Source organism: Haplochromis burtoni, unplaced genomic scaffold (genome assembly GCF_018398535.1).
Source record: "Haplochromis burtoni strain Fernald_Lab_line unplaced genomic scaffold, NCSU_Asbu1 Contig_2075, whole genome shotgun sequence".
Lineage (NCBI taxonomy): Eukaryota > Metazoa > Chordata > Actinopteri > Cichliformes > Cichlidae > Haplochromis > Haplochromis burtoni.
In genome coordinates, this window is record NW_024584436.1 from 1 (window position 1) to 16,674 (window position 16,674).

The 16,674-nt window shown below is 42.2% G+C and overlaps 2 protein-coding genes across 5 annotated transcripts; both read left to right on the top strand.

Moving 5' to 3' along the window:
* The first annotated feature begins 1,603 nt into the window (after positions 1–1,603).
* On the top strand, positions 1,604–16,246 carry LOC121813619 (CD276 antigen homolog). Of its 4 annotated transcripts, none has more exons than XM_042217497.1 (7): positions 1,604–1,781; positions 3,780–4,118; positions 4,293–4,328; positions 5,125–5,409; positions 5,519–5,650; positions 6,101–6,176; positions 15,581–16,246. In XM_042217497.1, exons 2-7 carry the CDS (start codon positions 3,911–3,913, stop codon positions 15,591–15,593), a joined length of 750 nt encoding a protein of 249 aa, XP_042073431.1. In that variant the 5' UTR covers positions 1,604–1,781; positions 3,780–3,910; the 3' UTR covers positions 15,594–16,246. The 4 variants fall into 4 exon arrangements, with proteins under 4 accessions (XP_042073431.1, XP_042073430.1, XP_042073428.1 ...); XM_042217496.1 differs by lacking the exon at positions 1,604–1,781 and adding an exon at positions 2,125–2,336; XM_042217494.1 differs by lacking the exon at positions 1,604–1,781 and adding an exon at positions 2,400–2,834.
* Positions 11,821–14,985, top strand: LOC121813620 (butyrophilin-like protein 1). The gene is made up of 3 exons (XM_042217498.1): positions 11,821–12,268; positions 12,443–12,478; positions 14,529–14,985. Exons 1-3 carry the CDS (start codon positions 11,881–11,883, stop codon positions 14,849–14,851), a joined length of 747 nt encoding a protein of 248 aa, XP_042073432.1. The 5' UTR covers positions 11,821–11,880; the 3' UTR covers positions 14,852–14,985.
* Positions 16,247–16,674: the final 428 nt, after the last annotated feature.

Genomic DNA, 16,674 nt, shown 5'->3' on the forward strand with positions numbered 1-16,674 from the left:
AGGGACTTCACCTCAGACGTTTTCTCTGAAACACATGAAAGTTGATGCAGGACTGTAGCAGGACGCCACACACAGCACACTGGATACACACAAACATTAAACACAGTCTAAACAACGACACAATAAGATCTTACCACAGTAACGCACGTCGATCTGATCACGGGTCACATGGCCCATCTCCTCCTGCGTGGCTACACAGAGGAAGAGGCTGCTGTTTGTCCTGGTCACCGTGGTGAGGAGGGTGATGTCATAGCGCTCTCCTGTGCGTGACACCTGTGGCTCCTCAGCAGGAAGGATGTTCCCATCGCTGTCCCTCCACTCTACTTTAGGCTTTGGAGAAGCTCCTCTGACCTCACACTTCAGCAGCGCCTCGTCCTCGCTGATGTTCAGGATCCCAACAAACGGCTTCGGAGCTGCACCTGTGAACACAGCATGAAGCTGCAGTTACAGCACAAATGTGCTGTCATGCTCTCATGTCCTTCTCTTTCCTGATGGAGATGTCGACACATCGTGTGTGAGAGCAGAGAAATAACAACCTTTACTACATGTTACAGCAGAGTTTGGGAGGACTTTCATTTATCAGCACAAACAGGAAACGTCCTGAGTCCAGCTTCACAGAAGTAAAAATGATGTCATCATTATTGAGCTTTCAGACAGGTTGATTTGTTAGACTGTGACCCAGAGTGTGACCTTACAGACTGATCAGAGAAATCTGAAGGCTTGACTGAGAACATCACTGATTTCTACATCTGCGCTCTGTGTGCTACGACTCTGTGCCCCAGAGGGAACGTACCATTACTCACACATTTGGACACCAGCACAGGTTTGATCCCAGTCCACACAGCAGCCTCTACAAACTGCACATGTAGAGCTCAGTGACATCAGAGTCAGGCTCAGCACCGACTCCTCTGATGTACAGGGTGGGCCATTTCTATGGATACTCCGTAACAACATGGGAATGGTTGGTGATATTAAAGTCCTGTTTGTGGCACATTAGTATATGTGAGGGGGCAAACTCCTCAAGATGGGTGGTGACCATGGTGGCCATTTAGAAGTCGGCCATCTTGGATACAACTTTTTTGTTTTTTTTCAATGACGCAGTCAGTTCTTCTTTTACTCTTATGCTGTTTTGTGGATCGCGAGGTTTAAAACTACCAAAGGCGGAAGAGGAAGTAGTTCCTTCCAATGTAGACAATCCAAATGATAAACTACAAATTTGCCCCAAATTACTAAAATATCTATATTTTAATATGAGAATCGATTCTAGAACATAAATTACTGGTATCAGAGGACTCGATATTTCAGTATTGATTAGCACATCACTACAGTTCCTCTTTTTACCACACCCAACTCTGCTGCCGCCTAACTTCCCCTAAAACTCCTAAGTTTCATACACATACGAGTCATTTTTCTTTCATGTTATTACTCTTGATTCATATACATTCTACTCATGCTGAATAGGCCGGGGACTCTCACACTCACAGTCTCACAATTTATCGACAGCTGAGAGGAAGAGGTTGGATAAACTCATCAGGAAGGCCAGCTCTGTTCTGGGATGCAACCTGGACCCAGTGCAGGTGGTGGGAGACAGAAGGACTCGGGCCAAAATAACATCTCTGATGGACAGAGTCTCCCACCACATGCATGTAGATGTTGCTGCAGAGCTGCTTCAGTGACAGACTGCTGCATCCTCACAGACTTCATTTCAACAAACTGAAAGAAGCAACGGCAGACCGACCGACTGCGGTCTACAGCGGGGAGCCAGTGTTGCCAACTCCTCAGTAAGGAAAATCGCTATTGGCTGTCCTAAAAGTCGCTAGAAGTCGCTAAATGACGTCATCGCCTAATTTGCATAATTGGTCATGCTAATCTAATTGTAACCTATGTTGTTGGAGAGAGAAATAACATCGTGGAAGAGACATAAAGTGAGTAAAAAACGTCCTAAATGCATTTAGAGTTTATTTAGAACTACAAATTAAATTTCTTTTAGCAATTATTGTTTTTTTTAATGTCACAATTCCAACCCTGCTCCTTTACCCGGGCTTGGACCGGCAAAAGTGACCCGAAATAGGCGCTCTGGTGGAGTTACTTTGTGTGTGTGTTTATAAGTAGTTTTAAACCTTGTGATCCACAAAACAGCATAAGAGTAAAAGAAGAACTGACTGCGTCACAGTCAGTGCGGAGCAGCGGCTTCGCTCATGCGCGATTCATTTGCAGTTCAGACGCACAGGCGTGAACATCTCCTGCCCTGATAGCAGCGGGGGGAGGACTATCCTCCGCCCGTGAGCGCTTTGGAACGGGCGAGGTGCCCACGGCAGCACCGCTGCTTGTTGAGAGTAAGAGCGATCCGCGCTTTCATGTCAAAAAGTCGTCATAAATAAGTCTCCAATAACACCAGAAAAAGTCGCCAGATTTGTCGCTAGTCGCTTTTTAGAAAAAAAGTCGCTAAGGGGTCTGAAAACTGGCTAAATATAGCGACAAAGTCGCTAAGTTGGCAACACTACAGGGAGCTGGTCGGTCGGGGAGATCGTTGGTCGTGGAAGGGGCGGGCCGTGGGCCGTCGTCGGTCGGGGAAAGGGCGGGCCGTCGTCGGTCGGGGAAAGAGGCGGTCCGTCGTCGGTCGGGAACATTTCTGTCGGTCGGGAGCTTTTTCGCCGTATATAAAGCCCGGTCAGCTCGCGCTCTGTAACTCTCCTCTCGTCTTCGCTCGCAGCAGCTCCCCGCTCTTGGCCGATCCGTCTGCCGTTGCTTTTTTCAGTTTGCTGAAATGAAGTCTGTGAGGATTTTGTGCATCTGTCTCCTGACTGTATCTGCAGTTATAGGAAATGAAAAGTGTAAGAAAACTAATGACAGTAAATATTTAAAGCTCTGAGCGAAAATATTCTAAATTTCTGCAGGAATGAGGAATTGGATCCTTTTATTGCTCACTTTAAGTACATCTGGGTGGTCTTACAGTACTTGGAGTAAAAGTACTTAAAGAAAACTTCTGTCTGCAGTTTTTGGAGCTCATTTGAAATATTCTGTTGCTTTCTGGTACAGTCAGCAGCAGTTTAGACTGATAAACACGGATCAGTAGAATACAATAGAATAAGGATGGAGTTCAGTGATAGTTGTTGGAGAGAAGCTGCTCCAGCAGCAGGTGAACCTTCTTCAGTATCCTGAGGAAATAAAGTCTCTGCTGGGTCTTTTTTTTTTTTACAATAGCAGCAGCTTCTCTGATCATTGAAGCTCCTCTTTGATGGAAACCCCCCAAAATTTAAAGCAAAGCACTCTCTACCTCCTCTACCTGAACACCCCTCTGTGTCGCCTCAAATCTATTTTTTTATTGATTATATTTAACACTAAAATAGTGCTGTGACTGACAAAGTGGGGTTTCTGTTTCTAACAGTGTGTTAAAGCAGTGCAGAGAAGCTGTAATGACTGTAACGTCTCCAGGAATGTGTTTTAACAGACATCAGTATTATTGATAAGATTATGAGGATTAATGATGGTACACATAAATGTTAATGTGAGGAAAAATGTTATTTCACAGTAAGTTGTTTTATACATTTACATGAAACATAGTATGATAGATGGGCAGAACTTTGTAATTTGAATTGAACTTATTTAAATTCAGTTTCTAATGGCACAAAGTTCTGCCCACAGCACAGCTTCTATTTAGAAGTATTAAAGCAATGAGGACATGCCTTAAACCTGTATTCTATCAGAAGCAACCAGATGGCAAAAGTTTATCCCAAAAGGTTGATTCTGATCACCTGTTCACGTGCTTCATTCTTCAGGTCCAGGAGTCACAGTGGTTGTCTCAGAAGAAAGTGATGTCATCTTACCCTGCTCCCTCAGCACCAATCAGAACCTTGAACAGAAGCTGTTTGATTGGAGGAAAAAAGCACCAAATAAACAGGAGGTCTTCATGTATGATGGAGGCCTTCATTACAATAATGGACGTCGAGGTCAAGACGAGCACTTCAGAGGACGGGTCTCACATTTCCCACAAGAGCTGCAGTTTGGTAACGCCTCCATCATCATCAGAAACACCACGGTGGCTGACAGTGGAGTCTACACCTGTGATTTTCCACATCTGCAGCCAGAACAAAGGTTCTGCATGAAACTTGTTGTTGGTGAGTAGAAAGCATCGTGAAAATAAACCCTTTAATAACTCTGCTGGAAGCTGTCACCTCATCAGTTTGTTACCTGAACCAAGAGATGCTCACAAAGGTGATGCAGAAACATCAGCTCCATCATGAGTTCACGATGCTGTGTGAAAAAACACATGTTTAATTTTTGCCTTTCAGAACTCACCTTGAAAGATCGATCAGGAGAAATCCCAGGTGAGTGATGATGTCACTGATGTGTGCATCTGTAACCTGTTATAAAGTTACGTTGAAACCAAGCACACCATTATTTTTCTTGTGACATTACCAATAAGTGTGATGTGTCACATGGCCCTCTTCCTATTGGAAAAACAAAAGTTGAATCCAAGATGGCCGACTTCTAAATGGCCACCGTGGTCACCACCCATCTTGAGGAGTTTGCCCCCTCACATATACTAATGTGCCACAAACAGGACTTTAATATCACCAACCATTCCCATGTTGTTACGGAGTATCCATAGAAATGGCCCACCCTGTACATCAGAGGAGTCGGTGCTGAGCCTGACTCTGATGTCACTGAGCTCTACATGTGCAGTTTGTAGAGGCTGCTGTGTGGACTGGGATCAAACCTGTGCTGGTGTCCAAATGTGTGAGTAATGGTACGTTCCCTCTGGGGCACAGAGTCGTAGCACACAGAGCGCAGATGTAGAAATCAGTGATGTTCTCAGTCAAGCCTTCAGATTTCTCTGATCAGTCTGTAAGGTCACACTCTGGGTCACAGTCTAACAAATCAACCTGTCTGAAAGCTCAATAATGATGACATCATTTTTACTTCTGTGAAGCTGGACTCAGGACGTTTCCTGTTTGTGCTGATAAATGAAAGTCCTCCCAAACTCTGCTGTAACATGTAGTAAAGGTTGTTATTTCTCTGCTCTCACACACGATGTGTCGACATCTCCATCAGGAAAGAGAAGGACATGAGAGCATGACAGCACATTTGTGCTGTAACTGCAGCTTCATGCTGTGTTCACAGGTGCAGCTCCGAAGCCGTTTGTTGGGATCCTGAACATCAGCGAGGACGAGGCGCTGCTGAAGTGTGAGGTCAGAGGAGCTTCTCCAAAGCCTAAAGTAGAGTGGAGGGACAGCGATGGGAACATCCTTCCTGCTGAGGAGCCACAGGTGTCACGCACAGGAGAGCGCTATGACATCACCCTCCTCACCACGGTGACCAGGACAAACAGCAGCCTCTTCCTCTGTGTAGCCACGCAGGAGGAGATGGGCCATGTGACCCGTGATCAGATCGACGTGCGTTACTGTGGTAAGATCTTATTGTGTCGTTGTTTAGACTGTGTTTAATGTTTGTGTGTATCCAGTGTGCTGTGTGTGGCGTCCTGCTACAGTCCTGCATGAACTTTCATGTGTTTCAGAGAAAACGTCTGAGGTGAAGTCCCACTGTGGAGTCGGTGTGCTCATAGGTTTGTGGTTTTCTGGAGTTCTGACTGTCGCTGCAACTCTGGCTCTATCTGTAGCTGCACAGTGCATCAGAAAACACAAGAAAGGTGAGTTAGAATAATGGATTTATTATTTATGATTTATTTCATATACCTGTAAGGTTAGACAGCCATATAACAGATGATTTGATCAGTGTCGAGTTCACATTCCTGACATTTTATGTTTGAATTTTCTGCTTTAAACAGGAAAATAAAAACTCATAATTATTAATAATGAATAATCCTGGTGTACACACTAAGTCAGAGTGTGCACAGCAGGATTATTCTGATAGTTTCAGGCACGTTCATGTCAACATGGAGCTGTTCATCTTCACATGATGCCACCAAACTTTATCAGTTAATATTCAAGGTTCTGAGCATTAAATCATCATTTTATTCTGACTACATGTTTTTGTACCACAGTTACCACAAACTGCTGCTTCTCTCCATCTGTGAGTAAAGCAGAGACATGATGTTATAATCTCATCCTTCATGTTCTCACTTTTTCTGCTTTTGCAGCTTCTCAGAGAAACCAGAGAGACGATCCTTCTAAGGAAGCTTGTAACGGTGACGCTTCACTCACAAACTGTTTAACATCACAGCTGTAGTGTGTCTGTATATTTCAGGGGAAATGGATTCATATCTCTGAGGTCAACATTACTTTTTTAATATTGTGTATTTTCATTCCTTTTATTGTTTTCTGTCTCGTTGTGTCTCCATGTTTCTCACTGCTGTCTGTGAGGAGTCAGTGAGATCATATTGATCCTATCAACTCTGTTTCACTCCAAAATCTCAGGGACTCGAACCACAAGGAGCAGATTCACCACATAATGCCTTAAAAATGAGCAGAAAGCCAACTTTGAACACAAAGGCAGCTTATGAAATGTGGTAATAATGGCTGCTGTGTGTTAAAGTGGTGGATATGAAGGTGCTGACTGCAGGTGCTGGTGATCCTGCACAAACTGGTTCTACTTTTGTAGATGTCAGATGGTTGTAAACATCAGTGCAGCAGAGATTCTTCATTCAGGGAAACTGACTGTATGTCAGTGAAAGCTTTTAGAAGTTTGGTCACATCTGTTTGTTAATTTCTCAGGTTGAAAAACTGTTTTTATTCAGAGTCATCAGCAGCTGTGCCTTTCACAGTGATGAAGTTTGTGCTGTTAAAACTCATCATGATGTATTTAAGAATCAAGCTGCTTTCAAAATGATGGATATTTTTGTGTTTTTTATGATTTTATGAAGCAGTTTGATGCTGATTTTATAATATTTGTATCGCACTTTTTAAAGTCTTGCAAATAAACACATTAAACTCTAAACTCAACTTTTTCTCGCTCAGCACCACAAAGCTTAATTATTACTGTCCATAAATATAGAAATCATTTATCATTTGTAAATTCTTTTCAAATGATAAAAATAAAGATTTTAAATTGTATTTTTCTGATTTTGTTTAATAAAGAAGTGGGGAAGGTTTGACCATGTGATACAACTACTGCATACAGTTAGATCCATAAGTTCTGGGACTAATTTTTGGTAACCTTGCCTCTGCACAAACACTCAGGACTGATTGACCTGCACACTTTCAGTGGCGCCTACTGTGGCGCAGCAGTTGGGCCTCCTCCGCTGTCTCTGCGCACTGACACTTAAGCCCCTCCCTCTGCACTTGCGTTTCGGTCTGTCGTCGCTTTCATCAGTTTTGTTGAAGTGAAGTGAAATGGTAGTTTTTACGTGCATTCAAAGTTCACCATGCCAATCTTCGTTTCCATTTATATTAGTGAGACATTTATTTCCTTTGCAATGTCCGTTTTATTTCTTTTTGGTTTATTTATTTCTGATGTTTGCGCTGTGGACAGTTTCAAAATGAAGCGATAAAAATCTGAGTGGGAGAGGCAGATAAATACAGATCACAAGGGATGAAATTTCTCCACACACACACACACACACACACACACACACACACACACACACACACACACACACACACACACACACGGTGAATCACAGCCTGAATGAGACGAGCGGTGTGGCGCTATTTATTTACCTGGCGGAGCGCACCACGCATGCGCATGTTTGATTTTTCTCTAGCATTTTCAGAGTGAATTTAAGAACATAAAAAATCTGACATTTCTTACACGCAGCTTCCGGCTCTCTCCTCTTTAATGTGTTTTCTCTCCTTTTCCTTCTCTCCCGTGGAAAAAGCTTGGACAGCTTCATGTCTGCTGGGACGAGGTGCTGAGAGTGGGTCACTTCTGCTGTGTTTAAATTAGCAGTCATGTGACACTTCTTTGAAGAGCTGATGATCAAACTGAGGCAAAGCATTTAAAAACAGAATGACAACATCAAGTGCATCAACACTTTTCCAAAACTCAAATTAATCCAGATACAATTAAGAATCAGACAGAAATCCTCTTGTTAAATGGCCACAATCATATTATTAGTGGCTCAGCAGGTCTCTCAAGACTATCCGGTGTGTAGGCTGAAAGAAGCCTATTGTATTATTAAAAATTAGCTGGCAAGTCTGCCTCTTCTTCTGTGTATGTGTTCATCCAGTTTGTGTGTAAATGTTTCTGATGTTTTGATATTAAAATGGCACCTTTTAGCTTCCATTTCCTGTCCCGTCTTCCACAGCCAGCATGTGCCTTCCCCTCTCCCTCCCTGCAGAGGAGGGTTTCACTTTTCTCTCTTCTTTATAATTGATTATTTTCTCTCACCCTCTCTCAGCTCCTCGTCTCAAAGTGGGAGGGATTAGAAGCACACAAGGAGGAACTTGTCGTTTGGTTGGCTGATATGGATGTCTGCCTGAGTGAGGTTGACCAGCTGACAGGAAACACCTGTGAAAAACTGATACAACGGCTTGTTTATATATGAAATGTATTTGATATGATACATATGTAAGAGACATTGTCCTGAACTGGACTAATGAAGGACCATGAGTCCAACATGAAACTTACCTTACATAACGTAAGGCTGAAGTTCATTGATAATCTTACTCAAAAACTTGTTGAAATATTTTTACTGAACATGCAAACATCTGCTGATGAAAATGTGTTGATGTATTGGTCTGTTATGAAGCTATTGCTATTTCTAATGTGTTTTTATCACTTTCTGGTGTTTTATTAATTAAACAATACATGTATTAATTGTTGTGTTATCTTAGTTCGGTTTTTATATGTATTTATTTATAGTCTAGTAAAAATATTTAATTATTACTGTTTAAATGACTAATATGTGACATGTATTAGTAGTGATGTTGTGCTGAGGGTTAAAATGCCTTTTTGTCTTTTGATATACAACGAAATGGCAATAAACCATTAATATATGTCTATGTGCTTGTATTTATTTTCCCCTACTCAAATACAATTTATGGTACATTTTATTTTGAAAGATTTAAAATGGTTCTTTAAAGAACCACTCAAAAGGACATCACGTCTGACACTGTGGTCAGCAGCACAGGAGCACCACAGGGAACTGTGCTGTCCCCTCTTCTCTTCACCCTGTACACCTCTGACTTCTGCTACAACTCTGAATTATGCCATATTCAGAAGTTTGCAGATGACACAGCCATCATGGGGTGTATCTGGATGATCAGGAAGAGGAGTACAGAAGTCTGGTGAGGAACTTTGTCACATGGAGTCACGCAAACCACCTGCAACTCAACACCTCAAAGACTAAGGAACTGGTTGTGGACTTCGGGAGGTCCAGAGCAGGTCCACTGCCGGTTCAGATAGTGGGTGAGGAGGTGGAGGTTGTCAACACATACAAGTACCTCGGGCTGTGGGTGGACAACAAACTGGACTGGTCATGCAACACAGAGCACCTGTATAAAACAGCCCAAAGCCGACTGTACTTCCTCAGGAGGCTGAGGTCTTTTAACATCTGCAGAAAGCTCCTGAGGATGTTTTACCAGTCAGTGGTTGCTGGAGTACTTTTCTATGCTGTGGTGTGCTGGGGGAGCAGCACAGCAAAGAAGGACTCATCCAGGCTGGAGAAACTGATCAGGAAGGCTGGCTCTGTGGTCGGCATGAAGCTGGACACTCTGGTGACAGTGGCAGAGAAAAGGACACTAAAAAAACTGCTGGACATTATGGACAATGCTGGGCATCCTCTGCACACAGTCGTAAACAACCAGAAGAGTCTGTTCAGTGACAGGTTGCTTCTCCCAAAGACAAGAACCAACAGACTAAAAACTCCTTTGTCCCACACGCCATCAGACTGTTTAACTCCTCTCTGGAGGGGAGAGGGAGGGGAGACAGGAGGACAAAGGAGGGGAACAACTAAGCTGTACTGTGCAATACTTTTTGTTAATAACCAACGGTGCAATAGACTCACAATACTTGAAATGTGCAATTCCCTTGTATTCTTTTTCCTATTTATTCTATTTATCCCTTTGTATACTCTGTATTTATATGTCTCTGAATTTATATATGTGTATATATGGTATATTTCTGCTCACATTCTGTAACTTCTGTCGGTGCTGTGCTATTGGAAACTGAATTTTCCGGAGGAACCCCGAGGGATTAATAAAGTTTTATCTAATCTGATCAAAAAAGGTCCTTTAAATTGTTTCTTTATAGACCCGTTTTTAAAAAGGTTCTTTGAAAAACCATTAATGGTGCCCCAAAGAACCATCAAGAAATGGTTCTTTGGGGCACCATTAAAGATTCTTCAATGAACTACTGAAAGAAATGGCTCTTCGTCAGAACCATTGTTTGAAAGGTTCTTTGTGGCGCTAAAAAAAGGGTCTTCTATCAGTCTAAAGAAACACTTTTGGTTCCAATTGGAACCTTTATTTATCTGATTCTGATATATAGAAGACACATTTATTTGTAAATGTTTTTAAAACCTTTAATCTTTTTAGTGCATTTGAAGCTGACAAGTCACCTGATAGATCACATGACCCAGCCACAGCTGGACACACCTCTGCTCTAGGGCAAATCAGTTTGATTAGCCGAACTGAGTCGGTGTCACGTAGAAGTAGGCCACATCATCACGTGTGATTCGGCCTATTCGACTGTAGACCACGTGTGATGCGGCCTACAGTAGAAGCGATTGGCCGATCTGAGTCGGATTCAAGCCTACAGTAGAAGTAAGGCTAATACACGTGATGTGGCCTACTTCTACGTGATGCCGACTCAGATGGTCAAGAGCGGAGGTGTGTCGACACGCTTGTGATGCGGCCTACTTCTATTGTAGACGGAGGTGTGTCGGCTTTTTGCCGACTCGGTTTGATTGGCCGATCTGAGTCGGCGTCACGCCTGTATATAAGTACGCCGCATCTCGCTTCTGCGCATATCTTCCTGCATCACTTTTAGTGCTACCCATCGGGCTGCTGTTGCTTTTATCAGTTTGTTGAAATGAAGTCTTTGAGGATTTTATATTTGTGTGTCTTTATCCTGACTGTATCTGCAGTCACAGGACATGAAAACGGTAAGAAAACTAATGACAGTAAATATTTAAAATGTACAACTTGGAGTGAAAATATCTCCTAAATTACTGTAGAAATGAACTGACAGAACATTGACGGGGGGATTTTATCCTTTTTGTTAGAAAAACAGTGAAACCACAAATTGAAACCGCTCACTGGAAGTACATCTGTGTGATCTTACTGTACTTGGTAAAAGTACTTAAAGGAAACTTAAAGAAAATGTCTCCTCTCTATTGTTTGGTTGGGATAGAAGCTGCTCCAGCAGCAGGTGAGCCTTCTTCAATATCCTGAGATAATAAAATCTCTGCTGGGTCTTTTTTATAATAGCAGCAGCTTCATTGATCATTGAAGCTCCTCATTGATGAAAACTCACAGAAATTTAAAGCAAGGCACTTTCTACCTCCTCACCCCCTATGTCCCTCTCTGTCGCCTCAAATCAGTTATGATTTTTTTTAAATTAATTATAAGTAACACTAAAATACTTCTGTGACTGACAAAGTGGGGTTTCTGTTTCTAACAGTGTGTTAAAGCTGTGCAGAGAAGCTGTAATGACTGTAACGTCTCCAGGAATGTGTTTTGACAGACATCAGTATTATTGATAAGATTAATAATGGTACACATAAATGTTAATATGAGAAAAAAATATAATTTCACAATAAGTTGCTTTACACATTTGCCTGAAATATAGTATAATAGATCCACAAAGAGTCTATTTAAAAACATGAAACCAATGAGGAAAATTAACCTACACCTGTATTCTATCAGAAGCCACCAGATGGTGATAGAGCTTAACCTATCACAGACATATCACTGACCTGAGCTACAGACAAGTGAAGTAAAACATCTGAACACACTGAGTCTGAGCTACAGTCAAACTATGAACTGCATATTTCAACATACTGAATCAAACATGCTTCATTCTTCAGGTCCAGGAGTCACAGTGGTTGTCTCAGAAGAAAGTGATGTCATCTTACCCTGCTCCCTCAGCACCAATCAGAACCTTGAACAGAAGCTGTTTGATTGGAGGAAAAAAGCACCAAATAAACAGGAGGTCTTCATGTATGATGGAGGCCTTCATTACAATAATGGACGTCGAGGTCAAGACGAGCACTTCAGAGGACGGGTCTCACATTTCCCACAAGAGCTGCAGTTTGGTAACGCCTCCATCATCATCAGAAACACCACGGTGGCTGACAGTGGAGTCTACACCTGTGATTTTCCACATCTGCAGCCAGAACAAAGGTTCTGCATGAAACTTGTTGTTGGTGAGTAGAAAGCATCGTGAAAATAAACCCTTTAATAACTCTGCTGGAAGCTGTCACCTCATCAGTTTGTTACCTGAACCAAGAGATGCTCACAAAGGTGATGCAGAAACATCAGCTCCATCATGAGTTCACGATGCTGTGTGAAAAAACACATGTTTAATTTTTGCCTTTCAGAACTCACCTTGAAAGATCGATCAGGAGAAATCCCAGGTGAGTGATGATGTCACTGATGTGTCAGTGTTGGGACTAACGCGTTATTAAGTAACGCGTTACAGTAACTACGTTATTATTGTGGTAACGAGCACGGTAACTAGTTATTATGCCAAAATCAGGAACGCGTTAGTCGTTACTGGGATTTAGATAGGGTCGTTACTCGTTACTTCGTGTGGTGGCTATCGCGGAGCTTCCACAGATTCAGTAACATTAGCAAGTGGTGGAGGCAGCAGGTGGATGAAGGAAAAGGGACGCAGAAGGAAAAGAGACCCGAGGCGGCCGCCGGTCCAAGTGTGAACTGAACTTCAGGTAAGAAGTTATGACCTGCAGTCTCTCTGGGTCAGATATGAACCAAGTTTAGGTGGAGTTTATTTTCGTTATTCTGACTTTTTCCGTACTGCGTGCTAGCTAGCATGACGGAGTTTCTATACAGCTGGGTGGTGCTATGAAGTTAATGATGTTGAACTTTATTTTGTTCATAAGTTATTAGAGTTGCCAACCGTCCCGTCTGGTATTCAGAGAAAATATTACGCGTTTCTTATTGAGGTGAAAAGGAACAGTTTGTCCCGTAATTCAGCTACAATGAAAAAGACACAAAGCTGGAGTTATTCATCAGAGTGATGGAGAAACAGGTTTACCTTTTAGGTGACATGAAAGAGTTGAAGGGAAGTTATGAACTGTTTCTGAGAGACAAATAACACCAGGATCCTTTTTTGTGTAGCTGACAGCTGGTAACTGTGCAGGGGCGGGTCTAGCAAAGTGTTGCCAGGGGGGCCAGGTAGGGCATTAACAGGGAGAGGGGGGCACAAAGAAATACTTTTCTTTCTTATTCTCATTTAAAATGTCTAGCTTTTAAAAAATAATTATCTGAATCTTACAACAAACGATTGATAGATTGATGCATATATACCATCAGAACAGTGACATCACTGTCACAACAGCGTTTGTTTTCATTCAAAGGCTTTATGATTTTTCCTATAATGGTGGGCCGGTCTCTAGTCAAAATGCCCGGGCCAATTTTCTGTCCCAGTCCAGCCCTGTATGCAGCTCATCTGCAGTCTGGTGTTGCCTACATCTTCCTATTCAGAAGGCAGAATTTCCGAGTTCTGAGTACAATCGAAAGCACCACGACTGCAGTTTTTGTGTTGGATGTAAAAAGCAGGCTAGGATAGAATCAGGCGTGGGATTTCTCTCGTGGAAATGTGCACATTATTTTTTCCTTTCTATTGGTAGGTGGCACAGTGCACTTGTGGCAAGTAAGCAAGCTAGAAGACTGGCAAAGTTATGGAAGAACACATTAACAAGAGAATTCTGAGTAAAACCAAAGTTACTTTCCCTAGTAACTAGTTACTTTGAAAGTAACGAGTAACTTGAAGTAACTGAGTTACTTTTGAGAGAAGTAACTAGTAATGTAACTAAGTTACTATTTTAAAGTAACTTACCCAACACTGCTGATGTGTGCATCTGTAACCTGTGTGAGTGGTTAGAGACCTGCTGAAATGTGACTTTGGTCAGATGTACATCAGATCTGTGGTTGTGTCAGTAACGACCGATGAAGAGGAGTCGGTGCTGAGCCTGACTCTGATGTCACTGAGCTCTACATGTGCAGTTTGTAGAGGCTGCTGTGTGGACTGGGATCAAACCTGTGCTGGTGTCCAAATGTGTGAGTAATGGTACGTTCCCTCTGGGGCACAGAGTCGTAGCACACAGAGCGCAGATGTAGAAATCAGTGATGTTCTCAGTCAAGCCTTCAGATTTCTCTGATCAGTCTGTAAGGTCACACTCTGGGTCACAGTCTAACAAATCAACCTGTCTGAAAGCTCAATAATGATGACATCATTTTTACTTCTGTGAAGCTGGACTCAGGACGTTTCCTGTTTGTGCTGATAAATGAAAGTCCTCCCAAACTCTGCTGTAACATGTAGTAAAGGTTGTTATTTCTCTGCTCTCACACACGATGTGTCGACATCTCCATCAGGAAAGAGAAGGACATGAGAGCATGACAGCACATTTGTGCTGTAACTGCAGCTTCATGCTGTGTTCACAGGTGCAGCTCCGAAGCCGTTTGTTGGGATCCTGAACATCAGCGAGGACGAGGCGCTGCTGAAGTGTGAGGTCAGAGGAGCTTCTCCAAAGCCTAAAGTAGAGTGGAGGGACAGCGATGGGAACATCCTTCCTGCTGAGGAGCCACAGGTGTCACGCACAGGAGAGCGCTATGACATCACCCTCCTCACCACGGTGACCAGGACAAACAGCAGCCTCTTCCTCTGTGTAGCCACGCAGGAGGAGATGGGCCATGTGACCCGTGATCAGATCGACGTGCGTTACTGTGGTAAGATCTTATTGTGTCGTTGTTTAGACTGTGTTTAATGTTTGTGTGTATCCAGTGTGCTGTGTGTGGCGTCCTGCTACAGTCCTGCATGAACTTTCATGTGTTTCAGAGAAAACGTCTGAGGTGAAGTCCCACTGTGGAGTCGGTGTGCTCATAGGTTTGTGGTTTTCTGCAGTTCTGACTGTCGCTGCAACTCTGGCTCTATCTGTAGCTGCACAGTGCATCAGAAAACACAAGAAAGGTGAGTTAGAATAATGGATTTATTATTTATGATTTATTTCATATACCTGTAAGGTTAGACAGCCATATAACAGATGATTTGATCAGTGTCGAGTTCACATTCCTGACATTTTATGTTTGAATTTTCTGCTTTAAACAGGAAAATAAAAACTCATAATTATTAATAATTAATAATCCTGGTGTACACACTAAGTCAGAGTGTGCACAGCAGGATTATTCTGATAGTTTCAGGCACGTTCATGTCAACATGGAGCTGTTCATCTTCACATGATGCCACCAAACTTTATCAGTTAATATTCAAGGTTCTGAGCATTAAATCATCATTTTATTCTGACTACATGTTTTTGTACCACAGTTACCACAAACTGCTGCTTCTCTCCATCTGTGAGTAAAGCAGAGACATGATGTTATAATCTCATCCTTCATGTTCTCACTTTCTCTGCTTTTGCAGCTTCTCAGAGAAACCAGAGAGACGATCCTTCTAAGGAAGCTTGTAACGGTGACGCTTCACTCACAAACTGTTTAACGTCACAGCTGTAGTGTGTTTGTGTGGCGGGGGGGTCACCATTACTTTTTTAATATTTTGTTTTTTCATCCCTTTTATTATTATTTTTTTTTAAATCCGTCTCGTTGTGTCTCCATGTTTCACACTGCAGTCTGTGATGAGTCAAGGAGATCATATTGATTATGTCAACTGTAAGTGTTTCACTCCAAAACCTGCTGCAGGTGCTGGTGATCCTGCAGAATCTGGTTCTACTTTTTAGATGTCAGATGGTAAAAAGCTGCTTTGACTTCTTCAAATATCACTCAGCTTCACGTTGTTGTCACAACAAACCAAAGTTTCCTGCAAACCTTTGACTGTATTTAAACTTGATGAGATTGACTTTTTCTTTTGTCTTCCTGTCGAGTCGACTTGTTGGAGGAACGTCTGTCTGTATTGGAGGTGTTCACATCTGTTTTTAACATTTCTCAGGTTGAAATCTGTTTTTACTCAGAGTCATCAGCAGCTGTGCCTTTCACAGTGATGAAGTTTGTGCTGTTAAAACTGGTATTGATGTATTTAAGAATCAAGCTGCTTTCAAAATGATGGATATTTGTGTATTTTATGATTTTATTAAGCATTTTGACACTGATTTTATAAAATTTGCATCACACTTTTTAAAGTATTCTAAATAAACACTTTTAACTTTAAACTCTGGCATCTTTTTCTGGCTCAGCACCGGGAAGCTTTATTATCACCGTCCATAAATATATAAGAAACATCCGAAATCTTTATCATATGTAGAAAAAAGTGTCCAATGTCAAATGGAGTGACAGATCCAGTTCAGCTTGTGATAAATATACTCACTGTGCTCTTCATCTAATAAACTTAAAGATGGCAGCCTATTGAGTGATACTGTCTGCAGAGGCCGCGAACTAGACGAGCTGCGATGTAGTCATCAAGTCAGCTGTAGCAGAAACACAAAATCTTTACCAGCCAGTAATGTCACAGATGTTTTGATTTGATACTGTTATACGATGCTAGCAGGAATCCATTCGTACGGCTACTTATGACAGAATCAAATCGCAGATTTAGTATATATTAGCACTGGATTGTACTGCAATGTTGTTCATAGCAGCA

What these genes read in the sequence shown, in the direction of transcription:
- LOC121813619 (XM_042217494.1), top strand. Translation starts at nt 2,768, where the DNA reads ATGAAGTCTGTGAGGATTTTGTGCATCTGTCTCCTGACTGTATCTGCA. An exon ending in AGTTATAGGAAATGAAAAGT is followed by an intron (nt 2,835 to 3,779) that starts GTAAGAAAACTA and finishes TTCATTCTTCAG; the next exon opens with GTCCAGGAGTCACAGTGGTT. An exon ending in CATCAGAAAACACAAGAAAG is followed by an intron (nt 5,651 to 6,100) that starts GTGAGTTAGAAT and finishes CTGCTTTTGCAG; the next exon opens with CTTCTCAGAGAAACCAGAGA.
- LOC121813620 (XM_042217498.1), top strand. Translation starts at nt 11,881, where the DNA reads ATGAACTGCATATTTCAACATACTGAATCAAACATGCTTCATTCTTCA. An exon ending in CTGCATGAAACTTGTTGTTG is followed by an intron (nt 12,269 to 12,442) that starts GTGAGTAGAAAG and finishes TTTGCCTTTCAG; the next exon opens with AACTCACCTTGAAAGATCGA. An exon ending in TCGATCAGGAGAAATCCCAG is followed by an intron (nt 12,479 to 14,528) that starts GTGAGTGATGAT and finishes CTGTGTTCACAG; the next exon opens with GTGCAGCTCCGAAGCCGTTT.